Consider the following 16,513-nt stretch of genomic DNA (forward strand, 5'->3'; position numbering starts at 1 on the left):
ATGGATCCCCTACAAGGGGCACAGGATGTAATTAGATGCGACATTTGCTCAGATCTTGAAAAGTCGCCAGCGGAGGTGCATTGTAACACCTGCCACACGAATGTTTGCAGTCCTTGTGTTGTCAAACACATGGAACTGGACAGGTCTAGGAAACATGATATTGTTCTCTTTCACTCTGCGAAAACAGATCTCATACTGCCAAATTGCTCATCCCACGTCAAGCTCAAATGTGAGCTGTTTTGTAAGGAGTGTTTGATTCCTGTTTGTCTGAAATGCCTCTCCTCCGACCACAACAGCCACAAAGTGGAAGAAGTTACCGAGTTATGCAAGTCTCTCGTGCATGAAATTGAAAACGAAACAGATGAACTGGAATCGTATATCATTCCTGAATATGATAAAATTATGGAAAATGAAGGAGAGAATTTGAAGACAATGCTACAGAAGTATGACAAATTTGAGTCTTCCATTGAGGAGCACGGAAAACAAGTTCACAGGCTGGTAGATATTGTAATACAGAAGTACAAAGACAGAGCTAACCAGATGATGCAAGCTGATGCTAAAATGTTAGGCCAGCAAAAAGAAGAAGTAACTGTGCTATTGTGTGAGGCGAAACAGGCTGCAAGAAGAAATAAAGCAGTAGTTAGATCAAAGAATGCCGCAGAACTGATGAACCACAAATCAGAAAATTCCAAACTTCGAAACATCCCTCAATCGAAAAGCATAATTCCTCCAACTTTTGCACCAAAACCTGTATCTATTGAGTTACTGGAGAGTTTCTTTGGAACCATACCCGATTCCCTTGTTTTGTTCAAGCAGGGTTACACTCTACAAACAAGTGACGTCAGCTCCACAGTTAGCGCTTCAACGCCTGCAGCTATTGACCGGGTGGTTTCTTCGTTTCCTACATTCTATAAGTCGCTTTTCAGAGTATCTTGCACAAAGTTTGGGAAATTATGGACAAGCGGATATGAAAACACGATCAAATGTCTGGATATGTACACTGGCTCTATACTCGACAATGCAGTGCTAAGTTTGAATCCTATTGACCTTTGTGTTACTGCCGCTGGAGATCTGTTTGTCTGTGACGGTTTGGGTGTCATTAAAAGAGAAATAACAGGCGCCTTACACTCGTATTTTGACGTCCCCAAAGGATGGGGCGCTGAAGCACTCACAACGTCGTCTTACCCCAATGGTGCCCTGCTCGTGTTTTTGAGACGCGAGGACAACAGACAATCCAAAGTTGTCCGAGTGATCGATGCCATAGTCCGAGGCGAATTTCAGTACGATGACAAGGGTAGAGAAATCTATCACACGAGCTGTTATGATTACTTTCTCACAGAAAACAGAAATGGCGATGTTTGTGTGTCTGATACAACATCGCTCGCTGTGGTAGATAAATCTGGTAAATTCCGCTTTAAGTACCATGGTAACGTATTTGCAACTTTTGATAAGCCATTTAAGCCACGAGGCCTTGCTACGGATACAAATGGCAACATCTTACTGACAGACCTAGACAATAGATGCATTCATCTGATCGATGAAAATGGTGTGTTCATTCGATACATCACGTGTGGAGGAATATTGGACAAAGTGTGTGACCTTTGCATTGATGACCAGGGAAAGATATGGGTAGCAGAAAGACGTACTGCAAAAGTAAAATGTATCGAATATCACTAATAATTCTTTGATTAAAAAAAATATCCTTAGCAGTCTGTAATTTTATTTCTGAGATCTTATGACCGCACATTTGCGATGTGTTATAAATTTGCGATAAAGAGTTGTAAGACAAAAAGTGACGGGGCTATGTAAAAATACACAGCCGCCAACAAACCTATTAGAGTTATTAGATTCAGTATTGTCTTCCTGTAACTTCATCATCATATGTTAGACAGTACTCGGTCAATTTTAAAAAATGAGAGACAAAAATAAGGTTTCCATTTATTCCAATATTTGCTTCGCTTGGGTTTAAGCATCGTCGCAAACCATGGGTTATTGTAAATAGAATGAAACAATAACCCGTGGTTTGCGACGATGAGTTTGTGAAATAGAATGAAACAATAACCCGTGGTTTGCGACGATGAGGTCTAAGGGAGACATTACTTTTTGGCATCAAGTTTTGTAGATCTGACAATAGTACCAATGCTATGTACAATGCAAGGGCGGGTCCAGAGGGGGTCATGGGGGTTCGGACCCCTCCCCTTTTTGCGGACCAAAAAAAGGTTATTCATTTTAGTGAGACTTGGAGTCCAGATGATATGAAGGGTAATACTTACATGTACATTGTAATTGCATCATTCATATCAACATCAGTTATATCATTTAATTCTACGATGAATAAGACGAAACATCGATATATACGATCTTTTCATCAGATACAAGTATCACTTAAGAATTCTTAAAAAGTTTATGTAATATAAGTTTTTTTAAAAGAAGTAAACAATTTCAAAGTGAAATAGAAGTATCAGGAAATGCTCAGAATGCAGGATTTTGCACCATTTACCGCAGACCCCTGGCCTATTGGGAGTAACCATTAAATCAGTTTTTTAGATCTGAGTATAGCGATAACAATGACCAAAACTTGGGGAAACAAGTAATGAAATAAACAGATAGAATCGTGTTATTCGATCCGCGTACTTAACAATATCGTTATCATGGTTATATGTATAAAGATTAATAATTATAGATGGTTGGCACACAGACTAAATAGTTACTAATACTTGTATATTTTACTCATGTCAACTAATCATGCTATTTATTCCGTTTTTAAAAGTCACATTTACGGAATAAATGCTATCGTAAAGTCCACGGATCGAATAACATGATTATGGCAATGGGGCTGGGATGGAGATTGTGAAAAGTAGCTAAAATATCAAGTGCTAGACACGCACACCCCTTTCACAAATTCCTGGATCCGCCTATGGAATTTATGTAAAATTCGTGCATGGACAGCTTCTCTGTACCGATCACATCTTCGCAAGCCAAGCGTTTTCGGTCCGCTTCGCTCCCCACGAAGCGAAGCGGACCGAAAACGCTTGGCTTGCGAAGATGTACCGATCATGGATTGAAACGATTTAGAGATCGTGACATGAACATTACCCTTTGTAGGTCAATTTAGATGTACTCACAAATACATAGTAGGCATTTAATTAAATCTTCCATAGTTTTTTGGTTGTTTTTTTTTTTTTTTTTTTCGTGAAATCGATATTAGGTTGCAGTGGATACATAAACAATTTTTGTCAAGTACAATACCAGAAAGTTTTTCATGACTAGATTGTGGTGGAAAGTGCGACAAACGGACAGACAGGTGAGTGTTTTGATTCCCAAGTAAAACTCAACAATTACAGAAAATCTAATTACGCACCTGTAGAATTTTGTATCTCAATGAATTGTTAAAAGATGTTTTTATAAATACCTTTTTATCAAAGTCTTATCAACAAACAATATATCTTCCACAAGCTTAAAGAACAATGGACGTCGTTAGATCATAGACTGGCATGTCTCACTTTCATCTGCAGGGTTGAGGTGGGTCGAAGTTAGCATGATGGAGCTCCACATTGGACTCATGGTGTTAACATTGTAAGAGAACAACTACTAGTGATCCACAACAACTGTCTTAACCCTTTCTCTACCGGCACATTTTAGAGGTTTTTAAAGACTAAATGACAATATTTTTACATCGAATAAAATCTGCATGTATCACGATTTGGGATAGGCATGTGACATATAATTTTGTTAGGAATTGGACAGGGAATAATTTCTTATAAAGTTTGTCAAGGTATCCCATGACCTCAAAGAGATCTACGGGGTCAAAGGTCATTATGTGCACATTTTTGAAAAAGTGTTGCGTCATATTTAGACGAAGCCATCCTTCACTTTAAATGCTTTTTTTAATTTAATAGCTTTACTTACTTTATTGATTTTTACATAGTCAAAAAATAGAGGAAATTTCCAAAAATATGATATATAGATCATATATTTTATGACCGTAGTTTCAAAGATTTAGAGGCACTCCTTTTGCGTTGCCCTGTTTTTACGCGCCACCGGTCAAATTGACCGGCACGGTAGAGAAGGGGTTAAGGAGGAATAACACCAGAAGAATCTGATATGGATGGATATTGGAGGATATGTACGATAATATTTTGAACTTGAAAAGTTTCAATTTTACCTTATTGTTTTAAAAAATGCAGTTTTAGTAGAAAGTAATTTTAAAAATTAAAACCCTTGCTAGACTCAAACCCACGTTCTATAAATAGGTCAGTAGTTGATCTACCCAGCTAGGCAATTCATTTTCATTCAATTCAAAAGAAAGTCGGCCATTATGACGATGTGTTATTCTTTCTTAACTCTAGAATTACATATGATGGCATATGTCTGCCCAAAACATGCAAGATAATCATGCAAAATAATTATGTCTTCATGCAAGATAATAAGTTAATATACAAGTTGCCAATCTATTTAGAGAATCAGATTTTGATATGGTTAATTGTGTCGCATGTTGACATAATTATTCCGCATGTCGGCATAAATAAGGCACATGTCAACATGAATACGTTGCATCTTGTAGTTATTGAATTTAGTAAGGCCAAAAAAAAAGTGTTTACGATAACCTGCTGAAAAGAACTAGGGTCGGTGGGCCGAACTTTTAAAACAAAATTTTTTTGGGCTATATTTGTGTGCTTGTTGTATATTTTGAGAGTTTTATACAACCTCACCGACAATCTGATTAAAATAAGATCTTTGATCCGCTCCGTTATTGTTATGTCGCTACACAAAGATCTAATTTTAATCAGATTGCCTCACCGACTGCTAGGGATAGTGTTATCTCGTGTAATTTCGCCACTACTGTACATTCATTGTTCTTTAGTTAGTGGGTTGTAGTTATGTCTAACGTCTCACTCGGTAATTTTTCACATGGAGACGTCACCAACGCTGGTGAAGGGCTGCAAAAAGGCCTCTGCTCGGCGCTTATACATGTAGACTTTGAGAAGGGAGGGGTCTTCATTGTACCACACCTGCTGTGACAGGTAGTCTCAGTTTTTGCGGTCTCATCCAAAGGACCGCCCCATTTCTAAAGTCGCCGCTTACGACAAGCAAGGGGTACTGAGGACCTATTCTAGCCCGTATCCCCATAGGTTCTTTAGATTGAGGTCATGATATTGGTTGAAAATATCTATAAATGCCAAGGAATTTTGGAATGGTGCAATAACATTATCGACTCTCTCAGGTGGGCACATTCTTGGAAGGTCAGAGATATCATAAAACACTCGCCGTTTTGACTGAACCCCCAATGGCGGGAGTCGCCATTTTTATGTAAGTGGAGTAATAGGAAGCTTGGTTCCGGAAGGAGACGAAATTTCCAGAAAAATATCTATGTTCCGATGAAAAAATCTATGGTCGGGGCAAAAATATAGAGACAATCGAGTGACCATAAAAACACACATTTTTTTGCCTAAGTATTTGCCCATATTAAAATCAAAGTCTTATCTTGTATGTATGGGGTACACATATGCCACCATATTCGCATCTGGCATGATAGTAAAAAGTATTGGTGAATTGCTTACAATGTTAGAATCAAATGGGTAATACCTTTAATGTATGTAGGAGGTAGACGAACATGCCTAAATCCTGACACAGGGCGTCGTTTATGCTAATATTTCTTGAGCTTTTTTTTAGTAGAACATCTCGGTAATACCGACTTGTAAAACTTTTGCCCTCCGGCACCGGAATTTGTACGGCTATACCATCACATGAGAAGAATATACAATAAAGAACCTTCTTTGTGCTTATGGCTCTTTTGGCAATTACTGGCCTTCTACCGTGTTTAGTTAGCCATATTTTGTTCCCAAGTTTTCTTACTAGTTCGAAATAGTGAACCCATGTTTTGTCACCAATAACAATGTTTGCAAATTGTCTTTGATTGAATTTAGGAAACATTTTGAGCAATTACTTAGCGGTTTGTACTCGTACCCGTTTTTGTCATCTGTCAATATATATGCGGTATCCATTTGGCAAAAAATCTTTCGCACTTTCAAAATGAAATGCACCCGCGATAGCGATATGCCAACAGCTTTGGCAATATCACGAATCGTGTATCTGCCATCACTTTCAATTATTTCCCTGACTTTTGAGACATTTGCCTTGCCTGTTACAGTCACACAGGTCGGCCAGATTTAGCTGGATCTTTGACTGACTGTGCCAGTCAGAAATTTCTTTCTCCATCTACGAACTGTCTCATAAGATACCTTATCAGACCCATAAACTTCCCCAAATTCAGTAAAATTTTGCATTACAGAATGACCGAGTTTTGTGCGAACTTTTATAAAAGCTCTAATTTCTTCAATATTTTTAACCCGTTTCCCAACCATTTTTACAACAGTAGTCAACGACTGGCTCTATTGCAATGACTATAAGCTTTAAACTATGTGGAGCTGAAGGCTCGTGTTTATACCGTTGGAAAGGTATTGAATAGAGCTATTCACGAGTATCATCATCCACGAACTCATACAAAGTGTTATCGCGCTGTGGTTCAATACACATTACATATCGAACAGCCCTCTCGAGAGCTGTTCGATATGCAGTGTGTATTGTACGATATCTCAAAAGCATTCGACTCAAATAGTGAAATGAACTTTACATCCCTTCAAAGTATTCTCCGCAGTTTGAAATACATAATTTCACAATCTCTGAATCCATTTTTGACATGCGTCACGGTACGCTGATTTATGTAGACCTCTGAGGCAATGACTGATGGCTGAGCCAAGGGCTTGTAACGACGACCAGATAAGAACTTTTTTAAGTTTTGAAAAAAGGAAAAAGTCGCATGGGGTTAGATCTGGAGAGTATGGTGGCTATGGCAAGACGGTAACCTTCTCCGACTTTAAAGATTGCTTCACAAGCTCAGATATATGTGATGGAACATTATCATGAAGTATGCTGATAAGTGTGGTTAAAATGGTGCTTACAAGCGATGTTTTTCGAGTACAAGTTCCCTAAATCAAAATTAGGTAATATTTAAAAGAATTTAGACTAGTTCCTTAACACGAAAAAAAATAAGGCTGCACGAGCAGTCCGGGATTCAATCCTAAGAAGAGAAGAAGAGAGAGCTCGAACCTGTGGGTCCTTTAGCCCTAGCAAAGTAACTTGAAAATGCCGCTATCGTTGTTTATATTCTACCTCTAACCAATGAAAATTACTTTACTTACAGGCTTTAAAAGAGCAAGGAGAAGATCTAAAATGACCTCTGATAAGTTTAAGGTACAAGGTTTAAACCAATGAAAAGACAGGAAACAAATTAACTTCGGAATGATTGACAAGATGGAGGTAAATTCAACAACGGAATGCGCGGAAATGGCACATGTGTGGAAATAATAAAGTAAACAATTTACAACTAAATTGGACTTTACACAAAAGTGATGTACAAGAAAAAGAATAGAGACGTAAGTAAAGGTACTAAATATTCAAAAGAAGAACAAATTAAATGCTCATGAAAACCAAAACCATTACAAGTGAAAGGCGATGATAACGAACAGTGATCAATCTCATAACTCCTATAAGCAATACAAAACAGAGAGTTGGGCAATTCGGACCGTTGGATCTACCAGAGGTGGGATCAGGTGCCTCGGAGGAGTAAGCATCCCCTGTCGACCGGTCACACCCGCCGTGAGCCCTTTATCTTGATCAGATATACAGAGTTATTCGTAGTCAAAATCAGTGTGCCAAGAACGGTCTAACAATCGGCATGAAACACGTCAGACAGCATTTGACCCCATGATAGGGGTTGTATTGGCAAACTAGATCGTTATAACGACCATATAATTTGCGAAATGCTGATTTTAAACGAGACTGTTGGAACCCCTGCACCATCAACTTGTTCGTCAGTAGCCTGCTCCAATTTAAAAACTGACCATACGCAGAACAAGCTCTTGTGTATCGAATCGGTTGAGAGATGTAAACACCATATGCAGGTGATAATGGAATATTGTTACATAAATATGGGAAGTTGACAATGAAGAAGTTGAAATCATCCCGTTTGTCATAAAGTTGAGTTGTTAGTTTGCCGCTGATATCTACTTTCAATAAAATATCTAAGTATGAAGCAGAAGTGGACGACTCTGTGGTGTCTTTTATTTCGAGTTCACTGGGATATACTGAATCGACATATGAATGAAAATTATTATTGTTAACAGATAATACATCGTCGATATATCTAAATGTCGATTTGAAGGCCACATCAAGAGATTTTTTCTTCTCACGTGGAAGTTTTTAAATAAATTCTGCTTCATAGGAATATAAAAACAGGTCAGCTGACAAAGGAGCACAATTCGTGCCCGTGGGGATTCCAACATACTGTTGGAAGATCTCATCACCAAAGACCACTAAGATATTGTCAATGAGGAACTCCGGCATATTTTTATTTCAACTTCAGAGTACCTGTGCGTGGAATCAGAGTGGGGTTTAACAAAGTAATTTTTTGTATGACTGATCACTAGATAGGAATATTTGCATTTTCCATTTTTGTTGAAGAAGCAACTGTCTATGATGTCAAAAAGTCTAGCCTTTAATTTATCGTGAGGAATGGTCGTGTAACGAGTTGAAAAATCATACGTTTTGATGTTGTTGATTTGGGAAAAGTTTTGGGATTTCAAGTTTACTAAAAGTTCTTTAGAATTTTTTAGAATCCACATTTGATTAACATCACTTCTGGTATATGTAGTCGCACAGTACATTTGAAGTTTCTCCTTCAGAGCTGTTAATATTTTCGTGAGGGGCAAAGATAGAACATTTACTGGATCCAGCATTGTATCCTTGTTTGCAAGGGATTTTATAAAGTTTAGGAATCCAGTATAGGTACGGTAACTCATATTCATCCGACCCATTGACTGGGATATTAAATGTGTCTAAAACTGAAACATAGTTATGAAGAATTTCCTATTTTGAAAGGACAGTTGGAGTATAGGTACGATTACTAAAAATGGAAGTAATGCCAAGTTCGTTTAATATACATTTGTGATAATGAGCCTTACAAACAAAAACAATGTTGTTACAAGCTTTTCAGCTGGAACCAAAACATATTCCTCATGTAACCTATCTAATTCTTTTATCACCTCTGGTTTACTAACACAGAAGGATAGATGGTACTTACTTTTGTTTCCATATGTCTATTGCAGGATTTTCATCAAATTAAATTCTAATCAAATTAATTCCTATTATACTTTTAATCCATTCTAACAATATATCAAGTTCTTTTTCATATTTAGCCCATTGTCTGGCATAATCCTGGACAGAACTCATAATAAAAAAGAAGTTCTGTCGCCAAATGAAAGACCGAGGTTCACCGTATTTAGGACCTTTTAGAATAAGTGATTTGAGATCCTCATTTTCAACATATCAACGTCACCATTAATGACATGTCGAGCTGGACTATAGTTGAAAGAAGACGAAGAACAAGATCACGTAAGTGCATTAAGTATAAGATGGTCTATATCTAGGCACTGCAAAGTCTGTTTCTAATTGAAAAGTTTGGATGCAATAGTAGAAGTATATTTGTAGGAAATACTGGGTGTAGACTTGAACTTGAAATAAGTAGGAATACACGACTGAACTTTTGTGTGATATATGTTCAATATCTTGTGATGTATATATCCTATATCTTGTGATGTATATTCTATATCTTGTGATGTACATGTATATGTTCTATATCTTGTGATGTATATTCTTTATCTTGTGATGTATATTCTATATCTTGTGATGTATATTCTATATCTTGTGATGTACATGTATATTCTATATCTTGAAACGTTGGTTATACAATGGTTAAAACATTGTATTATCTAGAATACTTTTCACGTGATTTATAATAAAGTAATGGAACGTATCGTCCTGTTTTCCATGAAGCAAATCCACACACTTGTCCCTTAGATAGAGTAACTTGCCAAATACAAAATACTTGGCGGTGGTTTTAAAAGATTTGTTCGTTTAATTATACTACTACGCAGTTCATTGATTTAGGTGGTTTCTCTTGTTTCTATGTCTAATTTCTGACAGCTTCAGGAACGAATGAATTATTAAAACTTCTTATCTGCTTTTTGGAACTGTTATACAATCTTCGTTACGAGTATTGTTTTTCGAATTTTATTCTCATGTGCTCGGAATGATTACTGTGTGAAGTCAGAAAATATCAGTCAAATTTGTGAAAAGCTTCGATGTTTTAAAGTTTTCAATCCTGTTTTGGAATAAAAAGATGCAGTAAACGCTGCAATTCGAGGACGAGTGTAAAAATTCTTATGGCAATTAGTTGTCCTTTAAAAGTTTTTCTACATCATTTAAAGAGCAGTCATCTCAAACAACTGAAGCATATTGGTGTGTTTCAAATTATTCCAGTGAGTTCGGTTTTAAAAAAAATATTGAATAAGTTTGAATATTGTATTAAATATAAGACTCTCGTAAGATACCGGGATTATTTTTGATCACCCACGAGCTTGCTCTACGTAAAGAGGACTGATCTATTCCTCATTTTATGTCAATTATTTTGTTAAGATAACACAAAGATAAAAAAAAAAAAAACAACCGGCAGTGTTGGAAATATGAATAAATGCATTCATCGACGGGATTGTTATTAACTAACTTAACGCAAACAGTCGAATTTTACACCGAGTTTTCGATTCGAACTTTGGTGCAAAGGGATGATTTATCAACTATTTAAGCAATGAAATAGTATTTTTTGAATGATGAAGTCTCATAACTGCAACTGTGTGCGCATCAAAATGAATAACGCGCGTTATGAAAATTTGTTTGCATACATCGTTGCAGTTATGAACCTATGAGAATACACCTTTCAAAAAATAATTCATTGCTTATATTTACATTTTGAAAACATTTTTAATGTGTGAATTTTTTACTTATATCTTTAATTTCCGGGCTAATTTTTGGGTAAGTAGCGATTAATGGAACAGCCATGGAACAGCAAAATGTAATGCCATAACGTAAAAGAAAAGAGTGCGTAATGCTGAAAAAAAAATATCAATAGTTCAATTCTTGAATTTATTTTCTATTACATATCATAATAATCAAATTATTAATAAAGTTGTACAATCTGAACTTGAAACAGTCTACATATCTAATTGTAAACAGCATAGGTATAGTCACTATAGGTGCCAGTCGGCCATGTCGTCACTTCGAGAAATTGAAAGTACAATTACTGAAAAAAGAATTGTTGACAAATCCCGCATTTGAATTAATTTCTTGTATTTGTTTGGTGATATTAAACACATTAGAGGTAAGATCTATGGAGCGCCAAATTAACATAAACTCAAATAATTGAAGATGTCTTCAATTATTTGAAGATATCATCAATTCAATTATTACTCTTTTTAATTGAATTAATGCGCGCATTAAATCAATCATTGCTCTCATCAAATGAATTAATGCGCGATTCAATTCAATTACTGCTCTTAAATTAATATTAATGCGCGCATCAATTGAATTAATGAGAGCAGTAATTGATTCAATGCGCGCATTAATTCAATTATTGCTCTCTTCAATTCAATTAATGCGCGTAATAATTCAATTAATGAGAGCAATAATAGATTTGATGCGTGCATTAATTCAATTATTGCTCTCTTCAATTCATTTGATGAGAGCATCAATTTAGTAGAAATATTGCTCGCATTAATTAATTTAGAGCTCGGTATAAATAATTTGATGATCTCTTTAATTCAATTGAATTGAAGATATCTTTAATTATATAGTTGCTCTCTCTAAAAAAAATTATTGCTCTTTTCAAATGAATTAAAGATATCAATAATTCATTTGAAGAGCGCAATAATTGAATTAATGCGCGCATCAAATCAATTATTGCCCTCATCAAATGAATTAATGCGCGCATCAATTCAATTATTGCTCTCATCAATTGATTTAATGCGTGCATTATATCAATTATTGCTCTCTTCAATTGAATTGTACCTACCTACCTATCCTCTTCGTGCCCAGTGACACATAAGGCTGATACCAGACCCCTCCATTTGTTTCTGTCCATAGCCATCTTTTCTACTTCCTTCCAGGTTTTCCCCATCTTCTTTATATGACTTTCTATAGTCCTTCTCCATGTCTCTCTAGGTCTTCCTCTGCTTCTCTTCCCTTCTGCTGGAGTCCATTTAAGTGCTGTTTTTGTAATGGATTCGTTTCCTTTTCTGATGACATGACCAAGCCATCTAAACTGTCTTTGTTTAATCATTGTGATTAGATCTTTCTGTCCTGTTCTTTTATATAGATCTTTGTTTGATATTTTCCTGGGCCAGTAAATCTTGCATATTTTCCTTTGACATTTTGTGTGGAATCCGGACAGCCTTTGATTATCTTTTTGCGTTAGTCTCCAACATTCTGCACCATATAGCAAGACTGATAGGACATTGCTCTGGTATAGTCTGATCTTTGTCTTTTCGCTGATATTACTAGTCCTCCATATTTTATTAAGTTGGTGAAAGGAAGCTTTTGCCTTTTTTAATCTGCTGGTGATGTCTTTTTCTGTTGCGTTGTTTTTGCTAATTGTACTTCCAAGGTATGTAAACTCATTTACTTCTTCCAAGTTCTCATTTTCTAATTTTATTTGTGGTGGTGCAGGAACAAACTGCATGGTCTTTGTTTTCTTCTTGTTTATTTTAAGGCCGATCTTGTTAGCATTTATATTCAGTTCCTTTGTTTTCTTTTGAAGATGGTCAGCAGTTGACAATATTAATGCGATGTCGTCAGCAAAATCTATGTCTTCTAGTATAGATTGCAGTGTCCATCTTATTCCTTTGCGTTTGTTCCCAACAGTTCTTCTCATAACCCAATCAATTACAAATAAGAAAAACATAGGTGACATAATGCATCCCTGGCGTACTCCACTTGTTATGTTAAACCAGTTTCTCAGTGTGTTGTTATGTATGACACTGCATGAAAAGTTTTTTTAAAAACTTTTGATGATGTTAATGAATTTTTCTGGGCTTCCATACGTTTTGAGTATCTTCCAAAGGCTCTCTCTGTGTATGCTGTCAAACGTCTTTTCAAAGTCAATGAAATTTATGTGTACTTTGCTGTTCCACTCAATACACTGTTCTATGATATTTCTTAATTTAAATATATGGTCGATACAGCCTACACCTGGTCGAAATCCAGTCTGTTCTTTCCTGATTATATCATTTATGACATCACTGAGTCTCATATAGATGATTTTGCAGAATATTTTGCTTGGCACAGACAACAGGGTAACACCACGCCAGTTTGTACATTCTGTTTTATCCCCTTTCTTGGGAAGCTTTACAATAAGACCCTTTAACCAGTCCGCAGGTAGTACTTCGTTAGCCCATATTTTATTAAAAAGTTCGTAAAGTTTATCAGCTATTGGTTTCGGATCTGCTTTTAGCATTTCTGCACTGATGTTGTCGATACCTGATGACTTGTTGTTCTTCAGACTTTTTATTGCTTTTTTAAAATATTTCATCTTTGGTTGGTGGTTCAAGATTTGCTTCGAATGTTTCTAATGTATCACCAATAGCTTCGTCTATGTCTGGGAAGGCTGAGGGCATTGGTCTATTAAGAACCTCGCTAAAGTGTTCTGCCCATCTCTCTAGTTGTTTTTCATCTAAGGTTATCTTATTTCCATTTTTATCTTTTATGATGGAGCTTCCGCTGTTATATTTCCCAGACAATTCTCTTGTGATTTTGAAAATTTCTCCTTGTTGACCTTTTTTTGCTGCCTCTTCTGCCTCGCTTGCTTTTGCTTCAAAGTATTCCCTTTTATCTTTCCTTAACTTTCTTTTGGTCTCTTTATTGCATTACGAGTATTCTTTACTGTATTTAGCTGTTACTCGTTCTGATCTTGCATTCTGCTTTTTCTGTTTAAGAAGTCTCCTCTTGTCAATCAGCTTCCATGTATCCAGTCTTTGTCTGATCTTGTCTTTGTGTCAAGCACATCTGCACTGGTCTATATGATACTGTCTCGAAACGCATTCCAGTTATTTTCCAAACCTTCTCCAATATCTCCAAGTGTCTGAAATCTATTTCTCAGTGTCAAAGAGAACTTTTTCTGTATACCTGGATCTCTCAGTCTTGCTGTATGGTACTTTATTCTTATTATCTCTGATCTTTTCACAGCTTTTCTCAAGTGGATTCTGATTTTTGCAAACAATAAGTGATGGTCACTGCCTACATCTGCACCCCGTCGAACGATGACATTTTCTAACGAGTGCCTCAATTTTGTAGCGCGCATCAATTCAATTGTTGATATCATTAATTCATTTGAAGAGATCATTAATTCAATTAAAGTGCGCATCAATTCAGCTGAAGAATGAATGCTATCATCAATTCAATTAATGCGCGCAAAAATTCAGAATTGAAGATATCATTAATTATTTGAAGAGATCTTTAATTAAATTGTTGCGAGCATCAAATGAATTGATGATATCTTCAAATAATTGAAAATATCTTCAATTATTTGAGTTTATGTTAATTTGGCGCTCCATACGGCTCTGTCAGATTCGGAGGACCGTCGTCTGCCATTTTGGCTTGTTTACGTCGTTACGGTAACGTCAATATTGAACGCTCATACTCGGAATGTTTCGGACGCATACAATTTACGCAATGCAGAGTTAGCGTTCAATAAATTCGCAAGATATTGAACGCTAACATTCTCTAGATTTTACGCAGACTTTATAATAGACTATTCATTAGCTATAAAATAATTCCAATTATTGCTCTCTTCAATTCAATTGATGAGAGCATCAATTGAATTAATGAGAGCAATAATAGATTTGATTCTTGCATTAATTCAATTATTGCTCTCTTCAATTCAATTGATGAGAGCATCAATGTCGTAGAAATATTGCTCGCAGTAATTAATTTAGAGCTCGGTATAAATAATTTGATGATCTCTTTAATTCAATTGAAGGTATCTTTAATTATTTACAATGCTTTTGTATAAGGAATTAATGCGCGTATCAATTCTTTTAAAGAGAGCAACAATTCAATTAAAGATATCATTAATTTAATTGTGGATATGTTGAATTGAAGATATCTTTAATTATATAGTTGCTCTCTCTAAAAGAATTATTGCTCTCATCAAATGAATTAATGCGCGCATCAATTCAAGTATTGCTCTCATCAATACGCCGGTTTCGAGATGCACCCGAGTTATTTCCCTTTGGAGAACTCTCGTATATAGTGAGGCGCGAAACAATTTGTTTACACGCGGGAGTGGGACTAATATTCATCACTGCGTAAGTGAATGTACTCAGTAAGTTTCTCATACACTGTTAGATCACCCGAATTCGACTGATACACAAACTAAGTAAGTTATAAGTATTTAGGGAGTAATTAAATACATAGAATTTTTATCATATCACGTTATTTCGTTGGTCATAAGTACCATATCTAAGATATTACTTGCAAATATGACATTGTTTTTATGTTTCCACTTTAGTAAAACATTTCTTTCGATAGTATATTGTATTTCCCACATTTACATATTAAAAGAGAAGCCGCTTTTAATACATTTCATCATCTTACTCGCTGACTGTAGGTCCACTCTGTCCCACTTAGTCATTCAAAGTTCCACTAAATGCACCTCCTAAACAGAAGAGTTCGTATCTCGAAACTGGCGTATTGATTTAATGCGCACATTATATAAAAAAAATTGCTCTCTTCAATTGAATTGTAGCGCGCATCAATTCAATTGTTGATAGCATTAATTCATTTGAAGAGATCATTAATTCAATTAAAGCGTGCATCAATTCAGCTGAAGAATTAATGCTATCATCATTAATGCGTGCAATAATTCAGAATTGAAGATATTAATTATTTGAAGATATCTTCAATTATTTGAGTTTATGTTGATTTGGCCCTCCATAAATAATAAATCTGTAAAAGCATGTAAGGTGAAGATAACGAACAGTGATCAATCTCATAACTCCTATAAGCAATACAAAATAGATAGTAGGGCAAACACGGACCCCTGGACACACCAGAGGTGGGATCAGGTGCCTAGGAGGAGTAAGCATTCCCTGTTGACCGGTCACACCCGCCGTGAGCCCTATATCCTGATCAGGTAAACGGAGTTATCCGCAGTCAAAATCAGTGTGCCAAGAACGGCTTAACAATCGGTATGAAACAGTCAGACAGCATTTGACCCAATGCGAGGTTGTACTGACGAAGTAGATCGTTATAACGACCATAGAATTTGCGAAATGCTGACTTCAATCGAGACTGTTGAAATCCCTGTACCATCAACTTGTTTGTCAGTAGCTTACCTCGATTTAAAAACTGACTATACGCAGAACAAGCTCTTGCATATCAATATTGCTACATAAATATGGGAAGTTGACGATGAAGAAGCTGAAATCATCCCGTTTGTCATACAGTTGAGTTGTCATGTAAATCGTATTTTCTTAATCGCATATAGGCCTAATCACCGGTTCCTGTGGGCCGAGATGCAGACGACATGCTCGACAGTGTTTATGCGCCTAACTTAGTGTTTCGC

At 36.1% G+C, this 16,513-nt stretch overlaps 1 protein-coding gene across 1 annotated transcript; it reads left to right on the top strand.

The window, feature by feature from the left end:
• LOC125646212 (uncharacterized) lies at positions 1 to 1,706 on the top strand. Its single transcript, XM_048872404.2, has one exon. The coding sequence runs from the start codon at positions 1 to 3 to the stop codon at positions 1,675 to 1,677; it is 1,677 nt and encodes a 558-aa protein (XP_048728361.2). The 3' UTR covers positions 1,678 to 1,706.
• The last annotated feature ends 14,807 nt before the right edge of the window (positions 1,707 to 16,513 follow it).

This window comes from Ostrea edulis, chromosome 1, assembly GCF_947568905.1.
Source record: "Ostrea edulis chromosome 1, xbOstEdul1.1, whole genome shotgun sequence".
Lineage (NCBI taxonomy): Eukaryota > Metazoa > Mollusca > Bivalvia > Ostreida > Ostreidae > Ostrea > Ostrea edulis.

Coding starts and splice junctions, on each gene's coding strand:
- LOC125646212 (XM_048872404.2), top strand. CDS start 1: ATGGATCCCCTACAAGGGGCACAGGATGTAATTAGATGCGACATTTGC.